General features: G+C 41.5%; 1 protein-coding gene and 1 pseudogene across 2 annotated transcripts; both read right to left on the bottom strand.

Moving 5' to 3' along the window:
• Window positions 1–499: 499 nt before the first annotated feature.
• On the bottom strand, window positions 500–27,823 carry LOC310844501 (uncharacterized protein; the record flags this gene model as incomplete). The annotated part of the gene is made up of 21 exons (XM_083738603.1): window positions 27,709–27,823; window positions 26,957–27,006; window positions 25,520–25,632; window positions 24,850–24,973; window positions 23,223–23,421; window positions 22,803–22,912; window positions 22,335–22,471; window positions 20,944–21,090; window positions 20,363–20,434; window positions 20,204–20,272; window positions 19,388–19,619; window positions 10,870–11,060; window positions 10,031–10,141; window positions 8,930–9,044; window positions 7,689–7,887; window positions 7,055–7,164; window positions 6,271–6,407; window positions 3,685–3,831; window positions 3,345–3,416; window positions 2,511–2,576; window positions 500–751 (listed from the first exon to the last, which is right to left on the bottom strand). The coding sequence occupies exons 3-21, from the start codon at window positions 25,619–25,621 to the stop codon at window positions 500–502; spliced, it is 2,592 nt and encodes an 863-aa protein (XP_083594729.1). The 5' UTR covers window positions 25,622–25,632; window positions 26,957–27,006; window positions 27,709–27,823.
• LOC310844481 (small ubiquitin-related modifier 3 pseudogene) lies at window positions 23,428–24,054 on the bottom strand (annotated as a pseudogene). The gene is made up of 2 exons: window positions 24,040–24,054; window positions 23,428–23,943 (listed from the first exon to the last, which is right to left on the bottom strand). The product of its transcript is annotated as a small ubiquitin-related modifier 3 pseudogene (transcript).
• Window positions 27,824–27,908: the final 85 nt, after the last annotated feature.

The raw sequence follows: 27,908 nt of genomic DNA, 5'->3' as shown, positions 1-27,908 counted from the left end.
ATCAGTAATGTATTCAGTCTTCTATAATTATAAAGAATAACAGAAACGAAAGAGATAGTTTATAACTAGCTTTGGCATAAGAATCCTTTGGGGTGAGTGGGGAAGGAAATTTGGTGCCTAAATTGGAGAGAATATAGGCTTCCTTTCAGAAGCCTATCCTTTCCTCCCCTCCCCTTCCCCCAGACTTCAGCTGATCTATTACTATCCACTATAGATGGAGTTCAGAAGAATTTTTTAAGATGTTGTAGGAAATGTAAAAATTAAAAAAAGTTATGCAACTTGTCATCATTTTGGGGAACTTTGCAGTTCAGATTGAACTTAAAAATGAAAATTGTGCCTGTAATATAAAGTCAATTAAGCAGCAGTCAATTAAGATTTGAACACTCTCCCACCCAGGTGTTTTGTTCTATTTTTGTATAAAAACCAATGGGAGTACAACAACACATGACTTGAATTACTCTTTGAAAACCAGTGGAATAAAAAACTGTCTTCCGCCTCCCTAAAAATCCCAAGTTTCTATTGGGTTTCTCTTCATCATATCAATCACTTCTGAATAAAGGCGTTGAGGTGCATCAAGTCCAAAGAGGAAATTAAAGTGGCTCCAGTCAGGAAAGCACTTGTAGTGAATGAGATTAGAAATCCGAGGTATTAATTTTGCATTGTCCTTTGGGCGAGACAACCAGTCTTGCCCCCCAATCCACACGGCAGTTGGCACAGTCATAGCTTCTATTTTATAAAATGGTGGAGTTTTCTGGAAGGGAATATTGTCAGACTTTAATTAGTGAACTAATCACGGGGCACTCTGTATATAAATGCCAAAAGCAAATAAATAAATGAACATGTTTCAAGTACTGTAAACTTGAATAAAAGGAAAAATGAGAAAAATAAGTTTCAAAGAATTTGGAAACATGCAGCGGATTATATATTCAAATACAGAAAAGCACCACAACTATAGGAGAGGGGCAATGGACTTTGGGCAAATCCCCTTGTTTGGTAAAATCTAAAAAGAACATTCGAAATTACCAAAGAAATTTAAATTTAAATGTTTTTCCTCAGGGGAAAGTTGTAGAGAATATGAAATGAAGCTAAGACAGTTTGACAAGGGGGGAAATGTATACATTTACCTCATCTTTTGCAATAGTTTTGCTACAGTGTTGACAATTTGATGAATTAAGAGTAAGGGATTCTGACATGTATATAGCAAGAATGCCATACAGTCAATTCCACATTTCCGTGGGGGTTACATTCTGAGGCACTACAAAAGCCTGCAAACACCACATTCGCTCCCTCTAAACCTCCTTGGTCAAACTCCAACTCTCCACAGACTTCAAAGATTGGTGCGAGGGCTCCTGGGATTACTAAACTCTGGTTTCGTGCCATTTTCATGCTCTCTCAGGGCCATTTTTGCCCCTTTCCATGCCATTTCCGGGTTCATGGCAATGCACATGTGTGCATACATACCTTGAGCACGCATAAATGGGGAGTTGCCTGTATATTATGCTTTCTTTTTTAATAATAATTATTAATTATTATTTATACCCCGCCCATATTGAAAGTTGTCCACATGAAATATAATAAAAGCCAAGCTAATCTGAAAAGAAAAGATAAAAAAAGAATACGAGAAGGAAGAAAAGAAAAAGAAAAGTGAAAGTGAATACAAATCCGCCTATTATAATTGCATCATACCCCTGATTCCACTCACCTGGAAGCTTCCCCTTCTTCCCCTACCCTGCCCCCCTGGAAGATCCTCTCTATCCTGCCTCTCATGCAGGGCCCTTCGTATCCCATCTATCATCTTCCTGTGTGTAAAGGTAAAGGGACCCCTGACCATTAGGTCCAGTCGTGGCCGACTCTGGGGTTGCGGCGCTCATCTCGCTTTATTGGCCGAGGGAGCCGGCGTTTGTCCGCAGACAGCTTCCGGGTCATGTGACCAGCATGACTAAGCCGCTTCTGGCAAACCAGAGCAGTGCACAGAAACGCCATTTACTTTCCTGCAGGGCAGTACCTATTTATCTATTTGCACTTTGATATGCTTTCGAACTGCTAGGTTGGCAGGAGCAGAGACTGAGTAACGGGAGCTCACCCTGTCACGGGGATTCAAACCGCCAACCTTCTGATCGGCAAGTCCTAGGCTCTGTGGTTTAACCCACAGCGCCATCTGCGTCCCTTCCTGTGTGTATATCTTCATTAATGCAAAACAGGGAACTAAAATATCAACCAAAAAATGGAGGAACCCCCAATTCTCTGTCTGCCAATTATACATATGGCAATTATTCAAAATATTCAAAGCAAACACTCCAGGATAACATCTAGCTATATTATAGAGCTGCTTCTCAGTGTGCTAGGTGTTGCTTTCTCCGTCATCCCAGGCATCTCCAATTCACCTTTTTCCACTCAAGAAGTCCAGCCTGTACAGCCAGAAACCTCCAATGCCATTATAAAGGGATGGGGAAAAACTTGTGCCATGCATTTACCAACAGTAATGTAACAACAACAAAACACATCCTTGCCTGATGGTATTTTTCTTTGTTCTTGCAGCCGTAGTCAAAATATTTCAGTTCCCCTGTTTTTGCTGCCTATAAGGAATAAAATTAAGCAGGCATTATATTTATAAAACATTAGGTAGGCTACATATGCAGTCAGCAGGCTAATTTGCACATGTCTCCAAGAAGGTGAAGTTTTTTAAGATGGGTAACAATTGAATTGAACGGACCAGTTCTAATGGCTGGAACTGATTTTTTTCCCTTCTGATTATACCGAAAGTTGCATTAAGCTTGCCTGGTGCAGTTTTTCAAGCTCTGAGAATGATGTCAGCTCTAAAGTACAGAAGACAATAATTGTCAGGGCAAAGCTAAAGAGCAGTTGAAGGTGTTCAGATGTTTCAATGTGACCTGAATTGTAGAATAACAGTTTGCCTTAAATACAGTGGTACCTCTAGTTATGGACTCGATCCGTTCTGGGGTGCCGTTCGCACCCCAAAAAGTCTGCAACTAGAGCGCCACTTCTGCGCGCACACGCACGCGGCACAATAGAGTGCTTCTGTGCACGTGTGAGGTAAGCAGAATGCTTCTGCACAGGCGAGCACGGCAAAACCCGGAAGTATATACTTCTGGGTTTGCCGCATTCGTATCCTGAAAAAACACAACCAGAGACTGACGTAACAAGAGGTACGACTGTATTGGTTTGTGTCTTCAGAACCATGGGTGATGTCCTGCTCACAAAATGCAGCTTCTCTGCCTCCTCTTTCTCATTACATCCTAGGAGCTTCTACATTTAGAATAAAAATCACAACCTCAGCTGATTATTATTTTTAAAAGAAGTACGCATTGCTTTAAAGATGTTACCTGACCCCAGTGTACAATATTTTTTACAGAAGTAAAGTCTGGAAAGTGAGCCTGGTACACATCAACTCGGCTCTGAAAAAAACATTTTAGAAAGACAAACTGTTAATGTGGCAGATACAATGAAAAAGGGCCAACAACTGTGAGAAACAAACATCAGTGCATACGCTAAGAAGAAGCCTTGAAATCTATCCAAGTCAACCCTTATATTTCTTCTTTTATAAAAACGACAGAATGAAAAAGTACCACAATCAATAGACTTGTAGTCAAGAGATTAAGAATGGTCAACCACAAGCCAAGGGACCAGAAGTAAAAGAGAAAGAAAATAATTAAAGATACATACCACATTTAAGCTGTTCTTATTGAAGCCACCTATAAGGTAAAGGCTTTGGGCACAAAGGTTTTGTATTAATTGGTGGCTGCAAATCTTAGCAACTAATGCTCTCAGACTTCTACTTAACAAGCGGAATTCTTTCGTGCCAAATATAACCTGTGAAACATTAAAAGAATTGTGAACTTAAATTTATGTCTTTGTTCTCTTGCACTTATATTTCTCATATCACACTCATGTGCCCAAGTGACAAATCTAAACATATATGCAATGAATAAAAATGCATATACAATTTACCTGGAAGTAAGCCCCATTGATTCTATGGGACATACTTCTGAGTAGACATGGTTAGAATTTCATTGTTGGATAGCCCAATAATTTTGGCACCTGAGAGGCGAATCACAAAATTCCCACCGCCACCAGAGAAGAAGGAGCTAGTGAAGTTCTACATCAGGAACAAAGGTGGGAGGAGACCTGCGGTAACTCCTGTTTGTCAAGAAGCTATTGTAGAGGTGGGACTTGGGGGCGGGACTGCCAAGGAGGTGACAGATCCAGGCTCTAAGGAGTACGCCACAGCTGACATTGCCACTGCCGTGGCGTTGGCAGCAGGTGATGCGTTCCTTGGAGGCCAGATCTGCTGACCCTGTGGATCCTGCCACCTGAGGCAGCAACCTCACCTTATCTCATGAGTGGGCTGGCCCTGATAATAAGTCACAGCAAAGAATCACAGGGGACATTCAGGTAACAAACAAACACACAAATTGAAAGTTTATATTGGGGACTATAGGGCTGTGTGGACTAGGCCCTGCTCCAGATGCTGACACGCACACAGTGACCACACCCCGCTGTCCGTGTGTCTGGTTGGCATGTGAAGTGCCTTGGTGTGTGTATCAATAGGTCCACACACACATGGAAGCACCTTAAATAATAACAAATGGGCTATATATTCTTTTGTAGGGGAGTAGAACTACTTGCCCCAATACATGAAGTGTTTACCTAAGTGGGCAATTATTAAACCCCGAATAAAGAGAGAAGATAGATTTTATTTCTATCTAAGGAGGCCAAAGGCTCAGGAAAGGTGAGTGATAGCATAGATAGGTATGCAGAACACAAACGAATACAACATGAAATTAAGTTAATACAGAAGCCATTCAGCAGGGGTGAGGCATACTCCCGACTTACTGCCATCAGTAATGAGAAGCGATAGCAAGATTGACATCTTAAATAAAGACCTTAAAAAGTTTGATTTATTTCTGTTGCAAGCTCTGGCTAGGGGCAAACTTATAATAAAGACTAGCTCCTGCTCTAAATGCCCTAGAGTGCCTCCTGTGGTACTGAGAACCATTTGAAAGAGCATTTGTTGTTATATTACTATATATAATTATCTATAATAATGCAGCCCTATACACTTTATCCTCACATGGCTGTCTGCCCTTTCATTTGCAGATCAGGTGTGGCAGGACCTAGCTGCCTCATTTAAGCAAAATATTCAGCAATGAGTTTTTCGGGGCGTGGCAGGGTAAACCTGCTTTCTTCCTGGCTGAATGCTTGGTTCCTTAAAGAGACAACACCTGCGTTTAGCTCTAGTTGATGCCATTCTACTCTGTTCTAAGACATGAATCCTCATTTCCCACTTATTGTGTGGTATCTTACAGCCAGCTGGAGCTCCAGTAAGTTTTTAAGAGCTCTGCTTGGTTTTTCCTCCACCCTCAACAAATTAATTCCAATCCCCACTCACAAACATTTGTGTTGGGCCTCCAGGGTTTGGACTGGAGTCCTCAGAGAATAACTCCAGGTGTTTCCTGAGACAAGTGCTGGAGATTTGAAACCACATTATGACTAGTTGGGTCCATGCGCAAGGTGCTATCACAACACTGCTGAACCTTTTAAGAAAAGAATACAGCTACAGGGAGTTGTTGAGCACCCCACCTGTTGGCCAGGGTGGCAAAAAGAGAAACATGAAAACCAGCCCTGCTTGATTGTTACAAAAAGAAGTAATGAGACTAGAAGAGGTGATGAGACAGCCTTAGGAGGGACAAAGAGGAGGAGCTGGGCATTAATTCATTGAGATTAGCTTTGAGGAGTCATTCATTCCCACCAATAAATCTGTTTTCCTAGTCATTTCCCTACCAAACAAAGGTCAATACTGTAAACTGGTGAGAGGAGTTGAGGTGGAGAGATAATCTAGAATGAGCATTCCCCTATATGTGGCCCCTATGACAAAGTGTGCGACAGATGTTGGACTAAAAGTCATTGGGATTGCAACATGGGGCAATCACTTTTCCCACCAGTCACCGTCCTGATCTTGTTTGGGTCCCCTGTTCTTAGTTGCATGTTAACTACTTTCATGCAATTAACATCATTTTTTAATTTTGCTTACTTTCAAAAAGGGTTATTTGATGGCTTCCTGTTTACCTCTCATAAAAACGTTAGAGAAGGACACTTTATAAACAATTTTCTTTTTTAGCAAATTTACCATTTTTGTATTATTAAGCAAATTATACAAGTAGCTTGTCTAAGAAAACTGCATTCTGCAAATTACCATTGTGGGAAATAACTGAATGAATCCATAAAGAGCAAGAACAATGCAACTGATACCTTTATAAGAAAATCAGGAAAAAATAATATCTGGATTACTGGGCCTTTGCTGTTCTGAAATGTGTACGCAGGAGCAAAAACAAAGAATAACTTGATTTTTTCAGCCACCTCTGGCATCATAGAAAAGGCTATGAAACCTGCAAAAAAAAATAATTTATTTACAACAATAATTGGGGAAAGAAATTGGGGAAAGATAATTGGGGAAAGAATAGGAAGAAAAGACTCATCAGTCAGAAAGGCTGAAGTACAGAAGTCAGTCAGTTTTACTAACTGCCCGGACAAGAAAAAAGTTCTTACTTGGGAATTGGACACATAGTTGTGGGCAAATGTGCATACAGACTTGCATCACACAGATATTTGTACCAAGCCATGAAGCATCCCATGTGCTCTCCACTCATACTACAGGGTGTTGCTGGAGATGCACATTAATTGTCATTAATTAAGCTCACAAATATTAGCTCTGGGGCTCAAGGTTGAGGTCTTGAACGTACTAACAAGCTCATCATCCCAGGGATGGCAAAAAATTTGCTAGATTACAGAGATATCTCTAAGAATTGTATTTAGACTCGGGTATCAACCAGTCTGTGCAACTGGCTCTGTGGGTACCATATCTAAGAGCTGTTAAAAAATTGTTGAAAGAAACTTCTGCAGTCACATCAATCACATTGAATCAAAACCTTGTAAAGACAATACTGAAGGAAATTTTGTTACAAAAGAGAAAGATAGCTTTTGGCTTGCTGAAGCCAAATAAGGAGGACAGCCCTTCTCTATATTTGAAACTTACCTAAAGTAGCACCTTGAGAGTGTCCAATATAATAGATCTGCTTTTGGCCATTTTCCTGCAGAATGTAGTCTATCATGGCTGGAAGGTCATAGAGGCTCATTTCATGAAAGCTGCGGAGCAGAAACACAACGTTGGGCATGTAATGCTGGTACACAAGATGACTCATCGTTGATTAAAGCAGCAGCATTTCATATGCATGAACAGTGTGAGCTGACCATTCATGGATCTCAAGACACAGAAGTCTCTTATGTTTGTAGTCGTAAACCATGTGTATTTATTTCCTGCAGCTGAAATCTAACATAAACTCCAGAAATAGATTGACAGTTGGGGAGCAGCAACACAACTAGCTTCCTGGCAGATGGGTCACTGTTTCTTACTGGATGGGGCAGATATGAGTGTGGCTCAAACGCACTGGTGGAGCCAATCTGGCAGTTCTGTAGTTACCTGTGCACCCTGTCACCTCCCCCTCTTCCTCCTGGTAAGTAGCAGCGAGCCACCTGCCAGATAGCTCACTTAGCTGCTCAGTCCCGCCCAGCAAGCCACTCCTGATAAGCCCCGGTGCTTCATTGCTTGACAGTAATAGACAACTGCATATGCATTTCAAAAGTCTCACCCCCAGTTTGTGAGGATCTACCTGAAATTCCAGAATTCCTGTTGCAAGACCGAAAGGTTCTGGTGCTTTCTCGACCAGGACGTTCCTCTAACATTCCCAAGCCAAACATCGTAACCAGCATCTGCCAAGATGAAGCCCAAACTATTGTTGGGTATATTGGAGACCCAGGTGCTACTTTCCATTATTAATCCAGGAATCACCAAGACAGCAGGTCTGGAACCTGAAACAGATACAAATAATTAAGTTTTGTAAGAAAGACTGCAGCACACTAGGGTGGCCATGTGGCCTTCTCTGCAGAGGACAGCCTGTCAAGACCCTATAACAGCAGTCCTGAAAGACCTATATTGGCTCTCAGTACATTACCAAGCAAAATTCAAAGTGTTGGTGCTGACCTTTAAAGCCCTAAATGGCCTCGGCCCAGTATACCTGAAGGAGCATCTCCACCCCTATCATCCAGCTCCGAGGGCCTTTCCGAGGGCGGTTCCCTCACAACAAGAAATGAGTTTACAGGGAACCAGGCAGAGTGCCTTCTCAGTAGTGGCGCTGGCGCCCTGTGGAATGCCCTCCCGTCAGATGTTAAGGAAATAAACAACTATCTGACTTTTAGAAGACATTTAGGGAAGTTTTTAATGTTTGTTCTTTTATTGTGTTTTTAATATTCTATCGGGAGCCGCCCAGAGTGGCCGGAGAAACCCAACCACATGAGCGGGATATAAATAATATATTATCACTATTATTGTTGTTGTTGTTGTTGTTGTTGGAAAGGCTGGCAGAGGGCTATCCTGTATTTGAAGGCACCCTCTGTTTGTCCAGCAGACTGAGCAGGCATACAGGTCACCTGATCACAATATTCTCCACTGTATATTGTATTTATATTTAAATTATAGGAATTATATCTAAATTTGCACCTGTACTACATAAAGTAGCACCTTTGCTACATAAATTTGCACCTATGCTACATAAAGTAGCATAAAGGGCTCCGTAAGTGGACATCCTGCTGCACATCCAGAAAAAATTCTCATCCCTATATTTTACTATCTAGAGTTGTCTGTGGGATAATGCAGCACGTGGGCTGGAAAGGGACTCTGACCTCTGCTTTGAAGGGCCTGAAGGTGGGAAAGACTCTGGTTTGGTGTTCTTGGAAAGAAACTTCTAAGAAACAGGCCTGCCCATAAGATTTCTACTTAATTGCTACTCAGTGTTGGAGAATGCATGGGGCTTGCTATTACATTTTCATTTCTTCTTTCACATTGGAGACCCACCATGTTTGCCTCCTCTGCCATAAGGAATTCTGTTCATGGTTAAATAATAGCCGTCAGCTGTCAGGATCTTATCATGGACCTCACTTGGATAGTCCCAGCGACGGATGATTCCATCCTAGATAAAGGAGAAACAAAATTTCCCAAAATGAAGTACTTTCAGAAAGGTTGCCTATGCTTCTTGGTCCATTGTTGTTGCGGGATTTAAACTGGTTAAATGAAAACCAGAATTCAGATTTTAGCTCATTTTCACATATATGCACTTTCCACTTTGGGCAGAATAGGGGACAAATATGGAATAGTATGAAAATTCATAATATAATGCAATAAGGTTATGTAAAGGATTGTCTCCCAAGCAGCCTTGAATGCATCCCACTGTGAACTAGTTTGTTTTTTATTAATGCATGTATTGTGTATGCATACAAATTGTCACTTTTCTCAGCAAAATGCACAGCAGTGCTGTCTCCAAGCTTGAAGCAAATTATATGCTCCCCCCACCCCAAATCACTGTGCAGAGCAACAGGAAAAAGCTCCAGATTCAAAAGGCACTCAATTCTGCTTGCAAATGAAGGAATGAACTGTGCTTGCAATGCTTCCTTTGCAGTTTCAAATTCGAGCCTCAGCAACATCAAGCATGGTAAAGGTGGCCAATTCATGCTTCACCCAGAATGGCCTGGCTGGCCAGCCACTAAGGCCTGGTAAACCAAATTAGGTATGTGGACCAGAAATTTGGAGAAACGGGGGGGGGGGGCTCAGGTTGCAGAATCTTGGGGGACAGTTGGCAGTTGGAGGACAAAGCTGCCAAGCAGATTAAATCTCATTTGCTCTATATTTGCACATGAAATTGTTGATTGGTTCAGGCAGCAAGATGCCCTGAGCTATACCTGCATCAAGCATTTATTTTTGTATACAGCACCAAGAAAAGTAGTCATTCAAGATACATGCACCTTTCAAACGCACTACCAACCTTGTGTATTATCTGGTTAAACATTTGCACCCAATACTAAGTACTCTAAGGTGGCAAAATCCTATATGTAGGGAGGATGAAACTGTAAATAGTGTCAAGCAATATCATGCTCCTTTCACACCCAGAGATGTACTTACAGTATTCAAAAATTGCTCTGGATTTGGCTTATTTAACTCTTGGAATTCTCCTGAAGAAACAAGTCCTTCAGTCATGTACACCAACACAATCATCAGCCACATTTTGATTCTCTGTAAAAAGTAAATAAATAAATGGGTCACCCATAAATGGACAACCAACTGGGTGCTCCTTCATTTGAAAATCATCAACACAATAGGATAGGCGCCTGAAGCTGTTTGTGATATTAAACTGAATGGAGAAGGTCTGTTCCTATTAAAATGTGAACCAAACTGAATTGCTCCCCCATCCCACCATGCAGCAGCTTCACTAAAAATAGTGTATCAGCCAACTGCCTTTAGTAATCTTTTATCAGGAAGGGCCTTCCTTGAGGAAGGGCATAGCCCATCTGCTTTGCATGCAGAAGATACAATCCCTGGCACCTCCAGGTAGGGTTGTTAAGATTACCTGTCTGAAAACCTGGAGAGTCACAGCCAGTCCGAGTAAACAAAACTGAGCTAGACTGACCCTGAGTAGTATATAACACAGCATCCCATGCTTCAGGTCTACCTCCCAACATTCTCCACCATCATGCCCCATCTCCATAACAGCAGACAATCTCCCAACTACTCTTCCACATCTTACCTGGTGATAACTCTCCTATCCCTGTTTCAGCAGAGGACAGGTACATTTGCAAATTAGGACCTGGGTTTACACAAAAGGCAGGCAGGGGTGCTTCTAAAGGATAGGGCCCTTGCCCTTACTTCATCCCAAAGCAAAGATTTCATTGGCGTTTCCCCTTCATAGTTGACTTGCCAGTAGCAACCCACTGCTAGCAAGGAACCTCAGGATATGACACCACCTGGAAGTAGTTTCCAAACAAATTCTGAACCGTTATGTCAACCACAAATGTGAGGCTTCTTGCAATTCTTCCAGCAGCCCATTGGTTCCTCTTCCTCGTCTCAATGCTGCTAGAGAGCTGGGGGATCAAATCTGCCAAAAGCTCCCTGCCCAACCCCCAGCTGGTCCTGATAGTCCCTCGGCGGCTGCAACCTTAGAGGGCATTCCTTTGTTGGTATTCATAATAGCATAATCCAAGATCTTGGTGATTAAATAATAGAAGCAAAATCTCCAGACAAGTTTTCAGTTGCGGCTGAGTTAGCTCAGTGTTGGAGCGTCTTCATTCATTGCAGGGAGAAGGTTCCATGCTCAATCCCCGACAAGTCTAGTCAGGCCTAGGACAGTTCTCTAGCTGAAACCCTGGTGAAGCACTCCTAGTTATTGCAGACAGTACTGAGTTAAACGTATCTGTGGTCTAACTCAATATAAGGCAGTTGCCAAGGTACCTAAAAAGAGGTGGTGCTAGTTTTTGGTTTTAGCCAGTATGTTTTGGCCGGCCTTCCAAGGATTAATTGACAACACAGAAATATTGTTAGTGACTGGTTCCTCTGGTCGGATATGTAAAACGCCTTCTGTCAGCAAGGTGGTATACTATTCTTTGTCAGCATTTGAAGCCTTTGGCAAAAAGCCAATCCTATTTCAGACATCCAATCACACCCAAACTTTTAGAAAACCTGTAAACTCTGGGGTGCATGCTATTTGCTACTTCACACACTGTTATGCTTCCTGTGATTGATTTCCAAGCCTTGAGATTCCCACAGTGCATGCTGCAGTAACATGCACAAGAAGCCAAAATCTTCTCGGCTCTATTTGTATGCAGAAAACGTGTTTTCTTACCATGTTCCAGAATCTCAAGACCATTGCTATATCCAGACCAGCTCCTTCTTAAAATCTTGAAAGGTAATATTGCTATGGTTTCATTCAAAACATGCATCCCTCCTGTACTGATGATAAGCTGAGCCCAAACTTTCATAAAGTTGAGGTGCAGCTTTTAATGTCTTCTACAGTGGTACCTCGGGTTACATACGCTTCAGGTTACAGACTCTGCTAACCCAGAAATATTACCTCGGGTTAAGAACTTTGCTTCAGGATGAGAACAGAAATTGTGCGGTGGCAGCATGGCAGCAGCGGGAGGCCCCATTAGCTAAAGTGGTGCTTCAGGTTAAGAACAGTTTCAGGTTAAGAACGGACCTCCAGAACGAATTAAGTACGTAACTGGAGGTACCACTGTACTTCCATTATGGCTCCCTGCTGCCACCACTGCTTCCTTTTGCTGCTGTCCTAAACTTACGTGCTGCTGATAATGGTAGTCACTTTCATACAAACTCTCTCTCTTATTATTCCACATTATATAACAACAGATTTTCTAATAGATTATGGAATAGATCCAGCAACCCCATTATCCAACTTTAATTTTTAACCTCCTGCACCCTTTATTTCCATCAAAAGCATTTGAAATTCACACCATATGTGCTGAAATTCACTCCTTCCACACTTTTTCAGTACAAAGTGGCTATGACCCTGGGAGCCGGCAGTTGTCTGTAGTTAAAACAAAAAAAAACCAACCTTCTCATCCAGCTGCTTGTGGTATTTTTGCAAGCCAGGAAAGTGACAGAACGCTTCCACTCCAGAACTTTGCCAGAGGTAGTTGTAGCAAATATCACAAGCCTACATTCACTTACCAAGTTCTGCAGGATCTGCTAGACACCTGAATGTGCAAGTTCTAATGTTGTTCAGATGTTAAAGCAAAAGGATATTAAGGAATGCATGATCATAGACTATTACACTTTCAGAACGTACAATTATGCTGTATACATCCCACCCATAAAGTACCTTGATGTATCTTTTCATTAACTGCTCATTCATTTTAGCTACCTTATCCCCAAAGCCCAGTATGATAGAATTGCATACACATAATGTCTCAGCTATATTCCTTCTTTCATAATAAAGAAGTGGCAATTTCATTCTTTGAAAAACAACATGGTGGTTCATTCTTGGATAGGAATGGGAAACCTGTGGCCCTTTGGATGTTGTTGAACTATAAGTATCATTATCTCTGAACTTGCTGGTGGAATCCAACATTTACAGTTGTAATCTAGAAGAAGTTCAGGTTTAGAAACCCGACATTTCTGGTTCTATAGCCTCTGGATCAACTGGTATGCCTTTTGAATTCTCATCTCAGAACAGTGGGGTTGCTGAATTTATCCCATTATATATTAAGAAGCTAAACTAGTAGAGGATCAATTGTATATAAGCATAACCAGGGAACTGGAGGTGTGAGAGTTCCGTCATTTATTCACTGCACTGTCTGAAATGTACGTGTGACTTGCAGGAGGTAGTAGGCAAAATAATAATCTGGAAGTAGGGATAGGAGAGAGATTCAATTCAGTTCACATTGAAAGCAAAATAGAGTTATCCTTAGAATTCACTGAATTTTGCAATCCAGTTGTCTAATCAACCAATGTTTACAAAAATGCATATATTAGGAAAGTGTGCATAAAAATGAATATAGTAATGGAAATAGCATATAAAAATGCATTACATTGCTTGTAAATGTGCTTACAGTAGTCAAAGCTACATGGAAAAGTGTTTATTCTGAGAAATTCACCCTTAAATGCTGGAGAATTTTCATGAAGGATTGTTTTTAAAAATCACAAATTGCTGCAGGAATGTAGAGAAGTGAACGTAAGATTGGAAACATGGGAACCTGGGAGAACTGATATCAACAGATTGTTCCATTCCTATCTGGAAGTAATGGAAGCCTGAAGTACCCTCATATCATACAGAATCGAGTTCTCAGCCTCTTTCTTAGCTGATAATATCATCATGGCAGAAAAAATTGCTTGAAAAAGACACATTATATTCTAGGATTATTAGGCTGGATCCAGATTTAGGCATGCTTAGAATAGACGCACTGAAAACAATGGGGCTTAAACTGGTCACATCTAACTTGATCTCAGTGAATCTGCTCAAAGCATGATTAACAGTACAATCCTAGCATCACCTTAGAAGTAATTTCTTTTTAATGCAATGTGGTAAGTGGGATTAGGAGTGTAGGCTAAAGCTGGGTCCAACCCATGTTATTATACCCATTGATAATTTTTGTATAATTAGTGGATAAAAGCTACAAAATAGGATGGTGCTGTTATTTGTCCATGTCTCAAATAAAGAACCATTGGATGGTTGAGGATGCATGCAGTATATAACTTTGTCTGGAATAATGCACTAGCTGAGGAACTGAGCAAACAACTTCAAGCACTGAGATGGCCAGACTGTGAGGATTATTTTGTGGGTCAGTAGCAATGGCTTTATTCCATGCATAAAGAGACCAAAGGACATTATAACACTTTCTCATGGAACTCTATGGCATGGCCTGTTTGGGTGAAGAAGAAGAAAGTTTTAGAGGGACATTATTTTTAACCAACTCATCAACGTGAAACACTGTTGTTGTTGGGTTTGTTTGTTTGTTTGTTTGTTTGTTTGTTTGTTTTAAAGAAACTTTGGGTTTGTGTTAATCAATTCATTGAAAAGAAATAGAACCATCCAATTCTAATTAACAACATTTAAAGAGACCACATAAGTGTTTTCTTGAGATGATGTGCAGTGAAATTCTATACATGGTTACTCTCAGAACATGTTTATAGGCTTGCAGACCTATTAAGGAGAGTATAATTGGGAAATATACTGAACAAATTGCAGTCTGTGACTTCTCCTTATGTGTGATGCATTCTTTAATAGTTCATTCAGGCTTTGTTATTTATATTACTTTTTTATCGTTCTGCAGTTTGAAGAGTCAGGTTCCGTAGCCTGTTTATAGCAGAACTGTGCAATCCAATACTGATTTGAGAAGAATTATGATTTGACAAATTTGGAATTGGGCAGTTTATGATTTGCGTCAGATTTGTGCAGTTAGCTGTAGCAGATTATTGGTTTGGGGGCTAACAACTGTTTTACGTGGACTTGTGTAACTTGAGGGATTGTGCAATTTTCCATACAGTGCGGTACACTCTGATGTGGTTTAAAATTGGAAGTTTTAACTTGATTTGTTTTAAATGAGGCTGTACAATCTTCCATATAGTCGGTGTAATTTCATTTATATGGAGCTAGGACTGTGCAACTTTTATTCAATTAGAATTTCCATCACTTTGCCCCCAATCACTTCAAAGAAGTGATGAAACTTAAATGTTCTCACTGATAGACTGGAGAAAATTTTGTGCAGGTGTATTGTTCCCTTCAAATAAAAATGATTGATTTCCTTTTATTTATATTTAATCTTCCATTCCTTTGATCCTGCATACTGCTGCTATATAAGATTAAACAAATAACTACAAATCAGCAGCTTACATAACAACACCATATTCTGAACAGACACATGGCTTCTCTTTGCAGATAAACCTGTTTTTTGGGTCAGGAGTTCCTCTTGCTAAATGATGTCATTTTGCACCTAGAGCTACAGGGTGACCTCGTGCCTTGTAATTAAACAGAATATCAGCATATTGGATTATTGTGGGTGTGCCAGAATGGGGAAACTCAAGAAAGCCTTCTTGCACCTTGCCTTGCGCAACTGCTGCACAACAGTGCTGTAGGGTTGGCCAATTGCTTCTTAATAATCTGATAGTCACTACTTAACTTCCATCTCAACCCACAGCCAGGAAGAAATCTGGGGGTGCTTATTACAACCTCTAAGATCCTGGGATAACACTCCCTGCATTTCCAAGCCAGATCCCTTGCAGTCTACTCAGAGAGTAAAGCCAGCCCACAGTTCTCTGAACTCTTAGAGCTCATTGGAGCCTGCTAGTCTTTAACAACCCTGATCCTAAGCTCCTGTAGTATCAACCCAAGTGATCTAAGCCTGTGGGAGATTACACAATCTTTGAGTTTGGCAAGCATATACACTCTAGTCCTCCAAATTATATGAATGAATGAATGAAACTTTATTTGCATCAGCCGTCAGCCATAACAACAAAACAACATTGCAATATAATTGGGAAACACACTGAACAAACTGCAGTCTGTGACTTCTTCTCCTTATGTGTGATGCATTCATTAATAGAACAAAATAAAAAGTTGATTATAAAAACACAGTTTAGGGTCCTGAGTCAGCAGTCAGATAGTGGATCTTATTCTGATTGTGCAAGCTTTGCTGTCATCTGCTCCTCTTGTTCTGCCAGGAGAAAGGACACTCTGGCAGTGATTGAGCAACCTAGAAATATGAAATTTCATTAAGAAAATAAAGGAAGGGAGAAGGTGGCAAATGGACAAAACAGAATGCTGAAATAAAGGAGACTTGGGGAGACAATAACACACATCCTTTCTTAGATAGCTTAACCCAAGAATGAGAAGAAACTGCCAGGGAAGCCAAGGGCATGAGCTATTTACTTTCTTCTGCTGCCACCTACTGACTTGTCCAGGAAATGAATAGCAATATGTTACTTGTTTCTGGAAAGCTTCTCCCTATAGATAGACACAGGTGGAATCTACACACATATAAAAGCATTCTGAAAATGCTTGTTTTAAAAATACATTGAATTTTCCATAAGTCTCACCCAGTGGCGTAGCGTGGGTTCTCAGCACCCGGGGCAAGGCAAGTAATTTGCACCCCCTAACACGTGGATTTGCACCCCCTAACCCATGGATTTGCGCCCCCTAACCCCCAGATGTTGCACCCGGTGCGGCCAGCCCCCCTGCACCCCCCACGTACGCCACTGGTCTCACCATCACCATCTAGTGTCACATGTATATTGCACTTAAAACACACTTAAAATGTTTTATTTGCAGCTGAGTCCACAGGCTCTGCATTGCATCACTCCTATACTTTCCCCCATTCAGATCAATAGCATTTTTATTCTTTATTTTTTTAAGTGCTTAAGTAGTGCTGGATTTTTTAGCCTGCATAGCAGGAATTTCTGCAAATGAACTCATTACTTTTTTTTTTTTTTGAGAGAGAGAGAGAGAGAGAGAGAGAGAAGAAAAATAAAGAAAAGAAAAAAAAAGAGGTAGAAATGAACAATGGGAAACCAAACAACGTGTCAGGTCCTGAAACCAAAAGATGGAAGAAACACACAATTTGTGGGCAGTTTTGTATATGTGTAGCCTGACACAGATGGAATGGCATAAAATGATCCATTATCAGCTTGGGAGTTGAGGGACGAAAGATACATATAATTCAGGAAGAGGGGTCTTTAAACTCCCTTCTGCCCACACCAACCCCACACTGAAGGCTCCACAGGGTCAAAGAGCACTCTCCAAGCATCACTCTCTAGAAACAACCATCCAAGTAGGACTGGAAGCAGCACAAAGTGGTGCCACCCATCCCTAAACTCAGACAGCTGCTCCAGAAAGATACCATGGCTGATGGTATCGAAAGCTGCTGAGAGGTCAAGGAGAATTAACAAACACACAATTTGGGCAGCTTGAATGCTTACATACTAAGCTGGTGCTTTTGCTCCAGCAGAATGACTATCTCCAGTGCAATAAAAAAAATATTATTATTATTATTATTATTACATTTGTTAGTTGCTTTATGTTGCCCAGGGCAACCCAAAGCAACTTCCAACCAAACAACCAAATAATAATAATAATAAATCACATTGATACTGTCATGAGTTTGACAGTGTGGGTTGGGGGCTAGGCTTTATGTCATTCTAAGCCTGGATCCAGCAAGTGTGAAAATATAAGCCAGGTTAACTTTCCATGTTGAGGTGTTAGTCTGGCTGCCCACGCTTTCCCTCAGCTGGCTGCTAGCTTCAGAAAGTCAAAAGTCAAAAGACAAGAGATGAGAGTGGAGTGATGTGACCTTGAGGTAAAACAGCAAGCTGGAGAGAGAGTCAGAGCAACGCTGAAGAGCAATGTTTGATTTACGTTTGAATCCAAGGCTGCGGCTATGGGGAAATCTGTTAGGAGCTCAGCCTACACTCAAGTAGGACCCTGGCAGAGACACATGCCCAATTGGCATGTTCTCTCCCTCCTGGTTGATCGTTCAGGAGCTTCAAAAGCTTTCTTCAGCCTGAACATCACCGGCACACTTAGGGATCCTCAGAGTCTTCACAGCTTCGCGTGACAGACCTCAGCAACTCAGCATTTTGGCTAATTTACTTTATTTGCATATAAACACACACGGGGCACTGCAACATGGCTCCCTCTCTCTCTAGCATCAGACAGCAAAGGGAAAAAAGAACAAAGGATAATAGTCGACTTCATGGAACACAGTAACACAAACATCCTGTCTCCATCACATCCCACTCTGTGGAGTCAAAACATACCACATCATGTGAAAGACAACAATCCCATGACTGCAATCATGGAGCAGGAATTCTAACAGAAACAAGACCCCTTTTGGGTGTGGATGCTGTGAACCCCTCCATTGTTGGCTCAGGTTGTATACAGTGGTATCTTAGTTCTCGAACTTAATCTGTTCTGGGAGTCTGTTCGACTCCGAAACCATTCGAAAACCAAGGCGCAGCTTCAGATTGGCTGCAGGAGCTTCCTGCACTCAAAAAGAAGCCACATCAGACGTTCAACTTCCAAAAAAAAATTGCATACCAGAACACTTACTTCTGGGTTTGCGGTGTTTGGGAGTCGATTTGTTTGAGAGACAAGCTGCTCGAATACAAAGGTACCACTATATATGTATAAATAAACTGCATATCGTGAGGACACCAGAGTCTCTGCTGTGCCACATATCCAAAAACCCTGGAATCTTGCAACGCTTGGAGATTGAGGTGGTGCACAATATTACAATAAAATAGTGGAAAGCTTTTGCTTGGTGCCTAAAGATATATGATGATGGTGCCAGGCAAGCCCCACTGGCGAGAGCATTTCACAAATGGGGAACCACCACAGAAAAGGCCATTCTCCATGATTTTCAGGTAGAATTCAGCAGGGCATCTCCTGAGATCATCTCCTGAGGCCCTTCTTCATGTGCCTCTTCCTTGAGAGGTCCAGAGGATGGCAACACGAGAACAGGACTTCTCTGCAGTGACGCCCTGTATGTGGAATGCTCTCCCCAGGGAAGTTCGCCTGGTGCCCTCATTATACACCTTTAGGAGCCAGGCAAAAATGTTCCTTTTTAACCAGGCTGTTGATTGATCTGATTTACAACCTATGCTCTTTTAAAATGTGGTTTGCAGGGGTATTGGGTTATTGTTTTTATTTTTATTAGTTATTATGTTGTTTTATATCTTGATTTTATTTTGGGAACTGCCCTGAGACCCTTGGGTATAGGGCTGTATATAAATTCAATAAATCATCATCATCATCATCATCAGGAATGTCCTGGGTGATGTGTAAATTGGGCAATATATTTATCAAATCCAATTTGATTGATGTGCATTTAAATCTGAGGTGGGGTGAAAATGTACTGGGTACAGTAATACTATGAGAAAGTTTTATAAAGTATTAGTTTATTTCTTTATTTTAAAAAATCAGACAATCAGGAAAGCAAAGGGACTTTGTTCCTATTCCAAGAGAAACATTTTCCTAAAGGTTCTCTTTTAAATTCTCAATGATTTTATAATACATTCGATCAGCAGCATCAAGACCAAACACAAAATCCAGATGATTCCACTCAGGAATATATTCGTGGTAAAGAAGGTTTTTGATCTTGGGGATTAACATATTGACATCCTCAGGGCCAGAAAGCCAATCTTTTCCAGAACTCCAGACTATTGTTGTTACATTCATATTCCTTATATTGTATTCAGGAGGTTGAACCTTTAAAAAAGATTGAAAGAGAAAATGAGCTCAAATGAAACAGAATAAGATTTTAGCAAAGTTTATCCATTTTTTATGTGTAAGGGGAGGGGGAAGAAATGTAAAGAAATATTTCATAAAAGTTATGCACTGTTAAACAAGAACCCTAAATATGGTTTACAAAGAGGATTTTTTTAAAAAAATCAATAAGAAGAGTTAACAACAATAATCTAATACTTCTGCAAAGTTAAAATAACAAAAAACAGATTGAGATCCTGTAGCATTTTTTTATTAGCTTGTTTTACTTTAGTTGTTTGGTAAAAGGTACAGAATATTATTATTATTATTTAATTAATTTTAATCACTTCAATGTTTTAATCACTTCATCAGGCAGTGTAAGCCAGCTTACTCTCTTGAACAATCTACTTTCTTTCTTTCACCTTCTCACCCTTGCCCCACTGTCACCTGTCAGTTGCTTTTTAGAATAAATACAGCATGGCATTCAATGCTTTAAGGGCAGTGGAGATAGTAAGGGCATTTGCAAACTTTCAGTATTTTTATTTTCATTTTGGAACAAAATCTGAAAAAGTTGGAAAAGGCTCTACCTTGCCATATCGAGCTAGGTTGTCAAACAATCCATAATCATAAGCTTGGAGTTTACCACCAAGGATGCTCTGCAGATAGAAGAGAATCTCAAATGTATGCATGTATCAAGAAAATGAACAATGGGAGAGGGGGAGGTTAATATTTCCGGTGGACCATACCTGCTTCCAATGGATTATATTCTGCACAGATGTTCCAGATGGGGCTTGGGCTGCATACACATCTATTCGGCTCTGAAAGATAAAACAGCTTCTTTTTCACAACCTCACCCAGGCATCGAGTGACTCAGAATAACAATATTTATAGGATTAGCTAAACGCGCATGCAGTGATGTACAGAACTGTGGCCTGATGACAGCTGAAATTTTGTGTATGGTTGCAGTTTGTTCCCTTCTTGCCTCGACTGCTTAGACCAGTGGTGGGGAACCTAGTGGACATTGTTGGACTCCCATCAGCCCCAGACAGCATGTTCAAAGATCAGGAATCATGGGAATTGTAGTCCAATATCTGGATGACCGGAGGTCCTTGGTTTAGACAGAACCAGACAGATAATGTGTCTCTGTTTATCCAAGCCAGGCACCATCTACTCAGTTGCATGTTCAGGCTCCTTCCTTGGTCTTTAAGTGGTCTATACTTGAGTGTGGCCATTACTTTTCATAATACATGTGATTCAGGAGGAGTAGGTGGATGGAACAGATAGTCTTGAGAATGCAGAAGAGCATATATTAAAAAATTCTACTCACCAGGTTTAGGTTCTTCTCATTAAATCCGCACAACATGAACAGGAGGTTGCCACAAATGGGGGCCAATAAGTTTCGGCTGCAAAATTCAGCAGCAACCGAAGAACCCAAAAAAGTTTTTGGTAAAAATTCTTTCATTCCAAACATGGCCTGCAAAATTTCAAAGTGACACTTGTGTTAAGGATACGGAATCCTCGTTGTTCCAGTTCCGTAGAGTGATAATATGATCTAAAAAGTCCCAAATTATAAGCACTTAAGATAGGCCAGGCACAGACACTGCTCTGCATAGCAAATGTCTCTAGTTTAAGTACTATTGGAATGCGATGAAATATGGGCCTTAAGAGAGCCCTTCTAATAGACTATATTATCTATTAATTGATTACGATACGATATCTTTATCGTCATTGTCCCTTGTGGAACAATGAAATTGAAAATTTCATTGCTATAAATTGAAATTGAAAATTGAAAATTAAAATTTTGGAAAGGCATCTGCACATGGATTCCAGTGCAAATGAAAATACAAACATTTGTACAATATTAAAACAACAACGTTCAGTGTAATGCGGTAAAATCTAAAGTAATTGTACATCATATATGAAGGACAATCCTAAAGTCCTGAAAAGTTAAAGACCAAGAGTGGCAGGAACAAAGTGAGGTGGGGGCAGGACTTAAAGCAGACAGAATGCACCTCAATGGAGATGCAAATCATCCCCTCCCTCGTCAGCAGATTTGATGGAGTGTGAGGAAACAATCCTCCTCCTTCTCAGCTGACCTGCACTGTGTATCCTGTGTGTGCATGGGATAAGTGTGTGAGCAAGAATGCGAGGTGGCCACACCCACTGCTGTCCACAACCGCTGTTGGCATGCCCCCCCCCAGAGGCTTAGCCATGAGTGAATGTGGTCCTCAAGTCAAAAACATATAGCCAGTGCTGAGTTAAACCAATGGTCTGCCTAGTTTACAAGGCAAAGTTGTCCACTGATGCACTGCAAGGTTTAATAAGGGCCTGGCCAAAGTGCCCTCTGGTGGTGCCCTTTCACAGCCTCCCAGTTGTCTCACCCGAAGCTTAGCAAGAGATCGGTGTTGGCAGTGGCAGGCAGCAGAGGAAATGGGCAGCTGCGGTGAAGGCACTGCAGACCTAGCCACCCAATACTACGACTGCCACCATGCTTCACTTCACAGCACCAGGCCACAGAGAAAAAAAGAGGCTGACGTCAGCTCCAATGCTTGCCCAACCCACGTCAGGTGTTGATGCCCAGCCTGTCAGGCATCACACAGTGCTAAAGGGTAAGGAGTTGCTCTCGTGGTTCTTAGGCCGCAGCAGCACTAAATTGTTTACCACTACAGGGTATTCCGCTCTGGATCTGTATAGTGAAGACTCAGAAGAACGGCATACCTTGATTTGCACTTCATGAAGCAGAGAGAGCTTTGCCAGAGGAGTTTTAGCATATTTAACTGTGGCAACGGGAGCCAAGGCAATGTACAGCTTGATTTTTGCAGCCAGTCGAGGATTGGTAGAAAAAGCTATAAAAGCTGAGGGGAAGAAAGAGGAGAGAGGAACAGGTTTTGTCATCAAAGAAAGGAACTGGGGGGGGGAGTTTAATGGTAAACTTGAAGAACTGGTTTGTTGACATTTTAGCTTCTAGGGACAAGGCAAAGCCAGGACCCCACACCCCACCCATCACACAACTACAAGCAAACAAGTTTAGCAAAATTGTCATCTACAACTTTATATTTCACTGCATGTGGCTATGCAGAGTGAATGTAAATAGGAACCTTTAAATAGGTTGCAATTCTAGGCTTGCCTATTTGGAAATAAGTTTTACGTGTACCTGCTGGTCAAGTTGCAAGCTTTTGAACTTACCCATGGTGGTTCCTTGTGAATGGCCAATATAAAACAGTTGTTTCTGTCCAGTTTTCTGCAGAACATAATCTATAGATGCCGGAAGGTCATATTTTGCCATCTGATCAAAGCTGGGGGGGGGGGGAATATTATCCAAATTAAGCTGGTTTCATGGGGATAACAAAGGACTTTCCAGACTCTTTGAATTCCAGAATGTTATGTCAGGACTATTATCTTCCCATTTGCACTGTGCTCAGTAACTGCAGATACTCTGAGGTTACTGAGAGAAGAGGGCCTAACATTATGATCTTTTCAGCACAATAGATGCTGATGTGATCAATGCATTCTCCAATGTGGGGCTGTCTGTAATGAGAGCTTTATAGCTGGGACAGGAATGCTGCTGCCAGACTACACACTTTTGCTGTGCAACAATCAAGTTACCTGAATTCCCAGAACTCCACTGATCTGGGTGAAAGAAAGTGATGTCTTCTGGACCAGCTGTTCCCTCGGCTGTTTCCTAGCCAAACATCATAGCCAGCATCAGCTAGCATGAATGCCAGGCTGTTATGAGGAAGGTTTTGAAACCAGTTTGCAGCATCTACAAGCAAGCCATGCTGCAGAAATACTACTGGCTTTGGCCCTGAAAGAAAGGAAAAGAGAGGGACGCTGAACAATCTGGGGGACGCTTTGACTGGGCCCATTTTTATGACGCAGTAATTTTCCACAGGTACAGCTTCAACTTGCACACACACAGTATATCAGGGACAGGGAAAGAATTTGGATAAATGTCTTCAGAACATGAGAAGATTCTTGTATGATTGGCATGTTCATTTGTTTACTATTTAATAGCACATCCAAGGACAGATGATAAAGTGAGTTGAAATTTTACATTCCTCTTCCTAAAAGGACAGGATATTTAGCACATGCCACCCGTCTACTGTTGAAACGCATCAATAGTATCCTCATCTTCCATTTCCAACTGTGCAGGTGTATCTGTTTCATTAATTGGTCGTCCATCAAGTCTGAATCTAAACTGTCTCATTGACAAACCCTGCCTCTCACAATAGGCCTTCATTAGTTTACTTAGCGGTGTGTTGCATTTTGTTTTACTTTTAAATTGATATGGTCATTCTCTGTTTTTTACTCCTTCCTTGGGCTTCTCCTAGGACATGGTGTTGCGTCAGGCAGGGTCCTCTCAAGGAGCCAGTCCGCGCATGCTCGGAGCCCCCGTCTTCCTGCACTCTCCTCTCCCGCCCACTTTCTGGCCTCCCATCATTATCTTTGAACTTTGGCAAGCTCAAAGGCAATGATGTCGGAGGATTCCATAGGAAACAGAAGCAGAAATTGTTGACATTCACTTCTTAGTCCCATGTCCCTAGCAGAAATCAATCCAGCAAATACAATTGGCATTTGCTGTTGTTTGCAGTCCACAAATGATATGTAATTGATTACTACACACACACACGGCTTGCATTTCCTCTGCATTTAAATAAATGGTGTGGAATAATGTAACAATAAAATGATTACCTCTGTAATTATATAAAATTCTGCCAGAGGACAGTGAAAGGAATAACTTAGTTTTGTCAGAAGCTGAACTGCAGAATGGAAACAGTGCTGAATGCAATGAATGCAGGTTATAATTGAAATTGATGATTTTTTACATCACCACTCAATAGTAACTTTTGTCCTGTAATATATCACTTGCTGCTATATTAGATTATGGATCTATTGCTAAATACATATCTGGAAAAGTCTGTATGTCTATTGCAACTACTGGCTGCAAATATTTTGACATGCTCTATCTGAGCTAACCTGTCCCCAGTAGCAGTGAGGCCACTCTAATTTTTAAGCCCACTTTCAGTGCCCCAGACATGCACAGAGAAGGGTCAGATGAGTGGGAGTGGGGAGCAGAGGAAAGTTGAGCAATTTTAAAATTCAGGAGGCAAACTAGATATTTATACACAGATTGAAGGGAGGGGGAAATGATTCCCCCTTTAAAAGCATATTAATTCTTAAGCATTGGTAAGTCTTAATGGAAATCAAGCAAATAAGAATTTATAGTACAAACTCGCGCCTGGGTCCGGTCTGTCAGCTCTGCCATGTGGAATTCTGAAGACGGTAAGTATATAGCCATCGTCTGTCGTGACATCATGTTCTTCAGCAGGGTATTCCCAGTACTCGATGAGTGATTTCTACAGGAACACACACAATATTTAAAATCAGTTTGAGAAGCTTTAAAAGGCTCTGCTACAAGTAAGTATTGTAAGTATTCTGTCACAGCTCATAGGGTCTGGAGGAGGAGTAAAATCCAGACACAGCCATGTGAATGAGAGCACACCTTGCTCATGCATTCCCTTCTTTTTCACTTCCTCTCACATCTTTGACAATGTTGTGGGAGGCAGGAAAGAAGCATACCATGTATGGGGAAGGGGGAGGAAAAGAATCTGCCTCACCCTCTTTGTACAGAACAATGGTAGTAATAATCTGGCCCTCACCCATCCCTCATAACGTTTCTTTTTAGGGGTGCTTCTCTTTTTCCAATGATCATAATCATTGTGGCCCCTAGAAGCTTTCCAACTTGTGTGTCCCCTGGAGTAGATCTGAGCTCAGTCAGCGTGGAATGATGTTTGGCAGAGAACAGGTCACACATCTTGTGGGCTGAACCCATTTAAGTGATCCCCTAATGGGCTTCTCTCATTCTGTGTCTTGAGGAACATTCCCTGCTTTACATTACTTACCGCATTTAAAGTGGCTTCATAATCAACCGATCTATCACCAATAAGTCCATGAGCTAATGCAGAGCCATAAACCAAGCAGATGAGAATGGAAGCCCACGACATCGTCTGTTTGCCTGTTGGGAATGGATCTTAATTAGCACACCCAGATTTGATGAGTTTGAGCTAACTTCACATGCGTCAATGTCATGCGTACTCAAGGCTTCTAAAACGATCAGCTTGGCGTCTTTCATCGGGTCATTGCACTTCAGGTAAGTCAACAGTGTTTTCAAAGAAAGAAATGAATTAACTGCTCTTAGGAGCACTGTCCTGGGACGCAGGTGGCGCTGTGGGTTAAACCACAGAGCCTAGGACTTGCCGATCAGAAGGTCGGCGGTTTGAATCCCTGCGATGGGGTGAGCTCCCGTTGCTCGGTCCCTGCTCCTGCCAACCTAGCAGTTCGAAAGCACGTCAAAGTGCAAGTAGATAAATAGGTACCACTCCGGCGGGAAGATAAACGGCATTTCCGTGCGCTGCTCTGGTTCGCCAGAAGCGGCTTCGTCATGCTGGCCACATGACCCGGAAGCTGTACGCCAGCTCCCTCGGCCAATAAAGTGAGATGAGCGTCGCAACCCCAGAGTCAGTCACGACTGGACCTAATGGTCAGGGGTCCCTTTACCTTTACCTTTACCTTTTAGGAGCACCGTCCTAGACAGAAATCAACACTCAGCAGATAAGTATTGCAATGTTGGCCACTTATTAAAGTTTGCAAGAACAAAGAAATTAACAGTACCTCCAATTTGGTCCCCTTCTGCAATAACAAAAATAAACAAAGCACTTCCTGTCAAATAACATGTTACATTAGCTGCGTATCTGTGCCTTTAGGTTTCTACCCTTCCCCCTACACAGCAGCAAACCAGATCAGCAATAGGGAAAAATAAGTTCTCATCGAAGTGAAAATTAGAGGGGGTTTTCCTCAATGCAGATTGTAGGTACTGAGGGGTCATTTGGGTGGTCTGAACCAGGACTGCAGCAGGTGGGTTAAAGTCACCCTAACACCATGCTAGGGTCCCTATCTGCATCAGGGTCCCTATGCTTACAATCTGTGTAAAACAAACAAACAAACCAGCCCTGCATTTAAAGGCACAGATATGGAGCTAAACGTACCATATCGTTTGGCCCTTGTATGAAACATGGCTGCCGCTGCAACTCAAGTTTTCTCCATCCATATACATTTTCCACATTATATATCATAGGTCTCTCTTCTACAGTAGGCAGCGACCATCAGTTTTCTGTCAATCTGCCCCTCTCTGTGTAGAGAGAAGACATCTTCTACACCTATATCAGCAGAATCCATGTGCTGTACACATTGTGTGTGAACGATAAATCTAGTATTAAAAACATCTTCGATCTAACCATATACACACTTATACACACCCTGGACAGTTCTGAGAACCTTACCTTTGAAGATCCGATGCTTCGAAATGGTTCAACTGCAAAAACAGCAGTACCTGCAAAAGTCAGAAAACGCAAGTAAACCTAATGAAGGGCAGAGCTAAAACATTTAAGATGGCAAAAGGGAGCCACAGTTCTCTCACTACATACTGTTTAGAATAAACTGTGTCTCTTGTTGACCGAGCCTTTCTAATATATAAACTGTGGAGCTCAGGGGCTAGGGAGGGGAGAAGAATGCAGGGGTGACGTAAATAACTGTGACACTGTCTTGGCTATCAAAAGACAACAAGCCACTTGAGATAAGATCTTCTTACAGTTTAAGCAACCACTTGGGTCGATTCTGCTTACATCCCCCTTTCCTCCTCCCAAAAAATATTTAAGTACACTTTTAAAAAATGATACATCTAACATCTTTACAGGGTCCCAGTTAACCTTCATGAAAAGGTTAGCTTATTAATCAGAACAGTTGTGTGCTTTCCTAAGCTATTGTGAAACAGCTACGCAAATTACGTTTGGACAGCCAATTAATTGTTGGCTTCCAGAGGCTATTTTGAAAGTTTTTTGTCAAACAAGGTTAATGTTAATCTCAAAGTTAATTTTAGGATTAACGTTAATCTTAAAGCTAATCTTAAAAAAGCAGGGTTTGTATAAATAAGAGAATGAAGAAATCAGTAAATCATGCTGTTTCAAAATCACAGCCTTGTGGTGATCCTTCAGTGGAATGGGGAAACTCTGTGAGGGTTTCCCCCTGTTCTTACCTGTGGACAACTGGTGGGATAAGGATGTGTCAGTAAGGTCAGACATCTGCCCAGGCTGACAGCCCAGGCACTAGCATTCAGTGCACTGCCAAGCTGCACCCCTACAACTGACTGCCACGCCAGACATAGCATTGGACTATTACCTTTGCACCATGTACAAAGCACTTTTTTAAAAAATGGGGAAAAAGAAGCAAAGGTTC

The sequence above is a fragment of the Podarcis gaigeae genome (genome assembly GCF_964106915.1).
Source record: "Podarcis gaigeae genome assembly, chromosome: 5".
Lineage (NCBI taxonomy): Eukaryota > Metazoa > Chordata > Lepidosauria > Squamata > Lacertidae > Podarcis > Podarcis gaigeae.
This window is presented reverse-complemented; position numbering and strand designations above follow the sequence as displayed.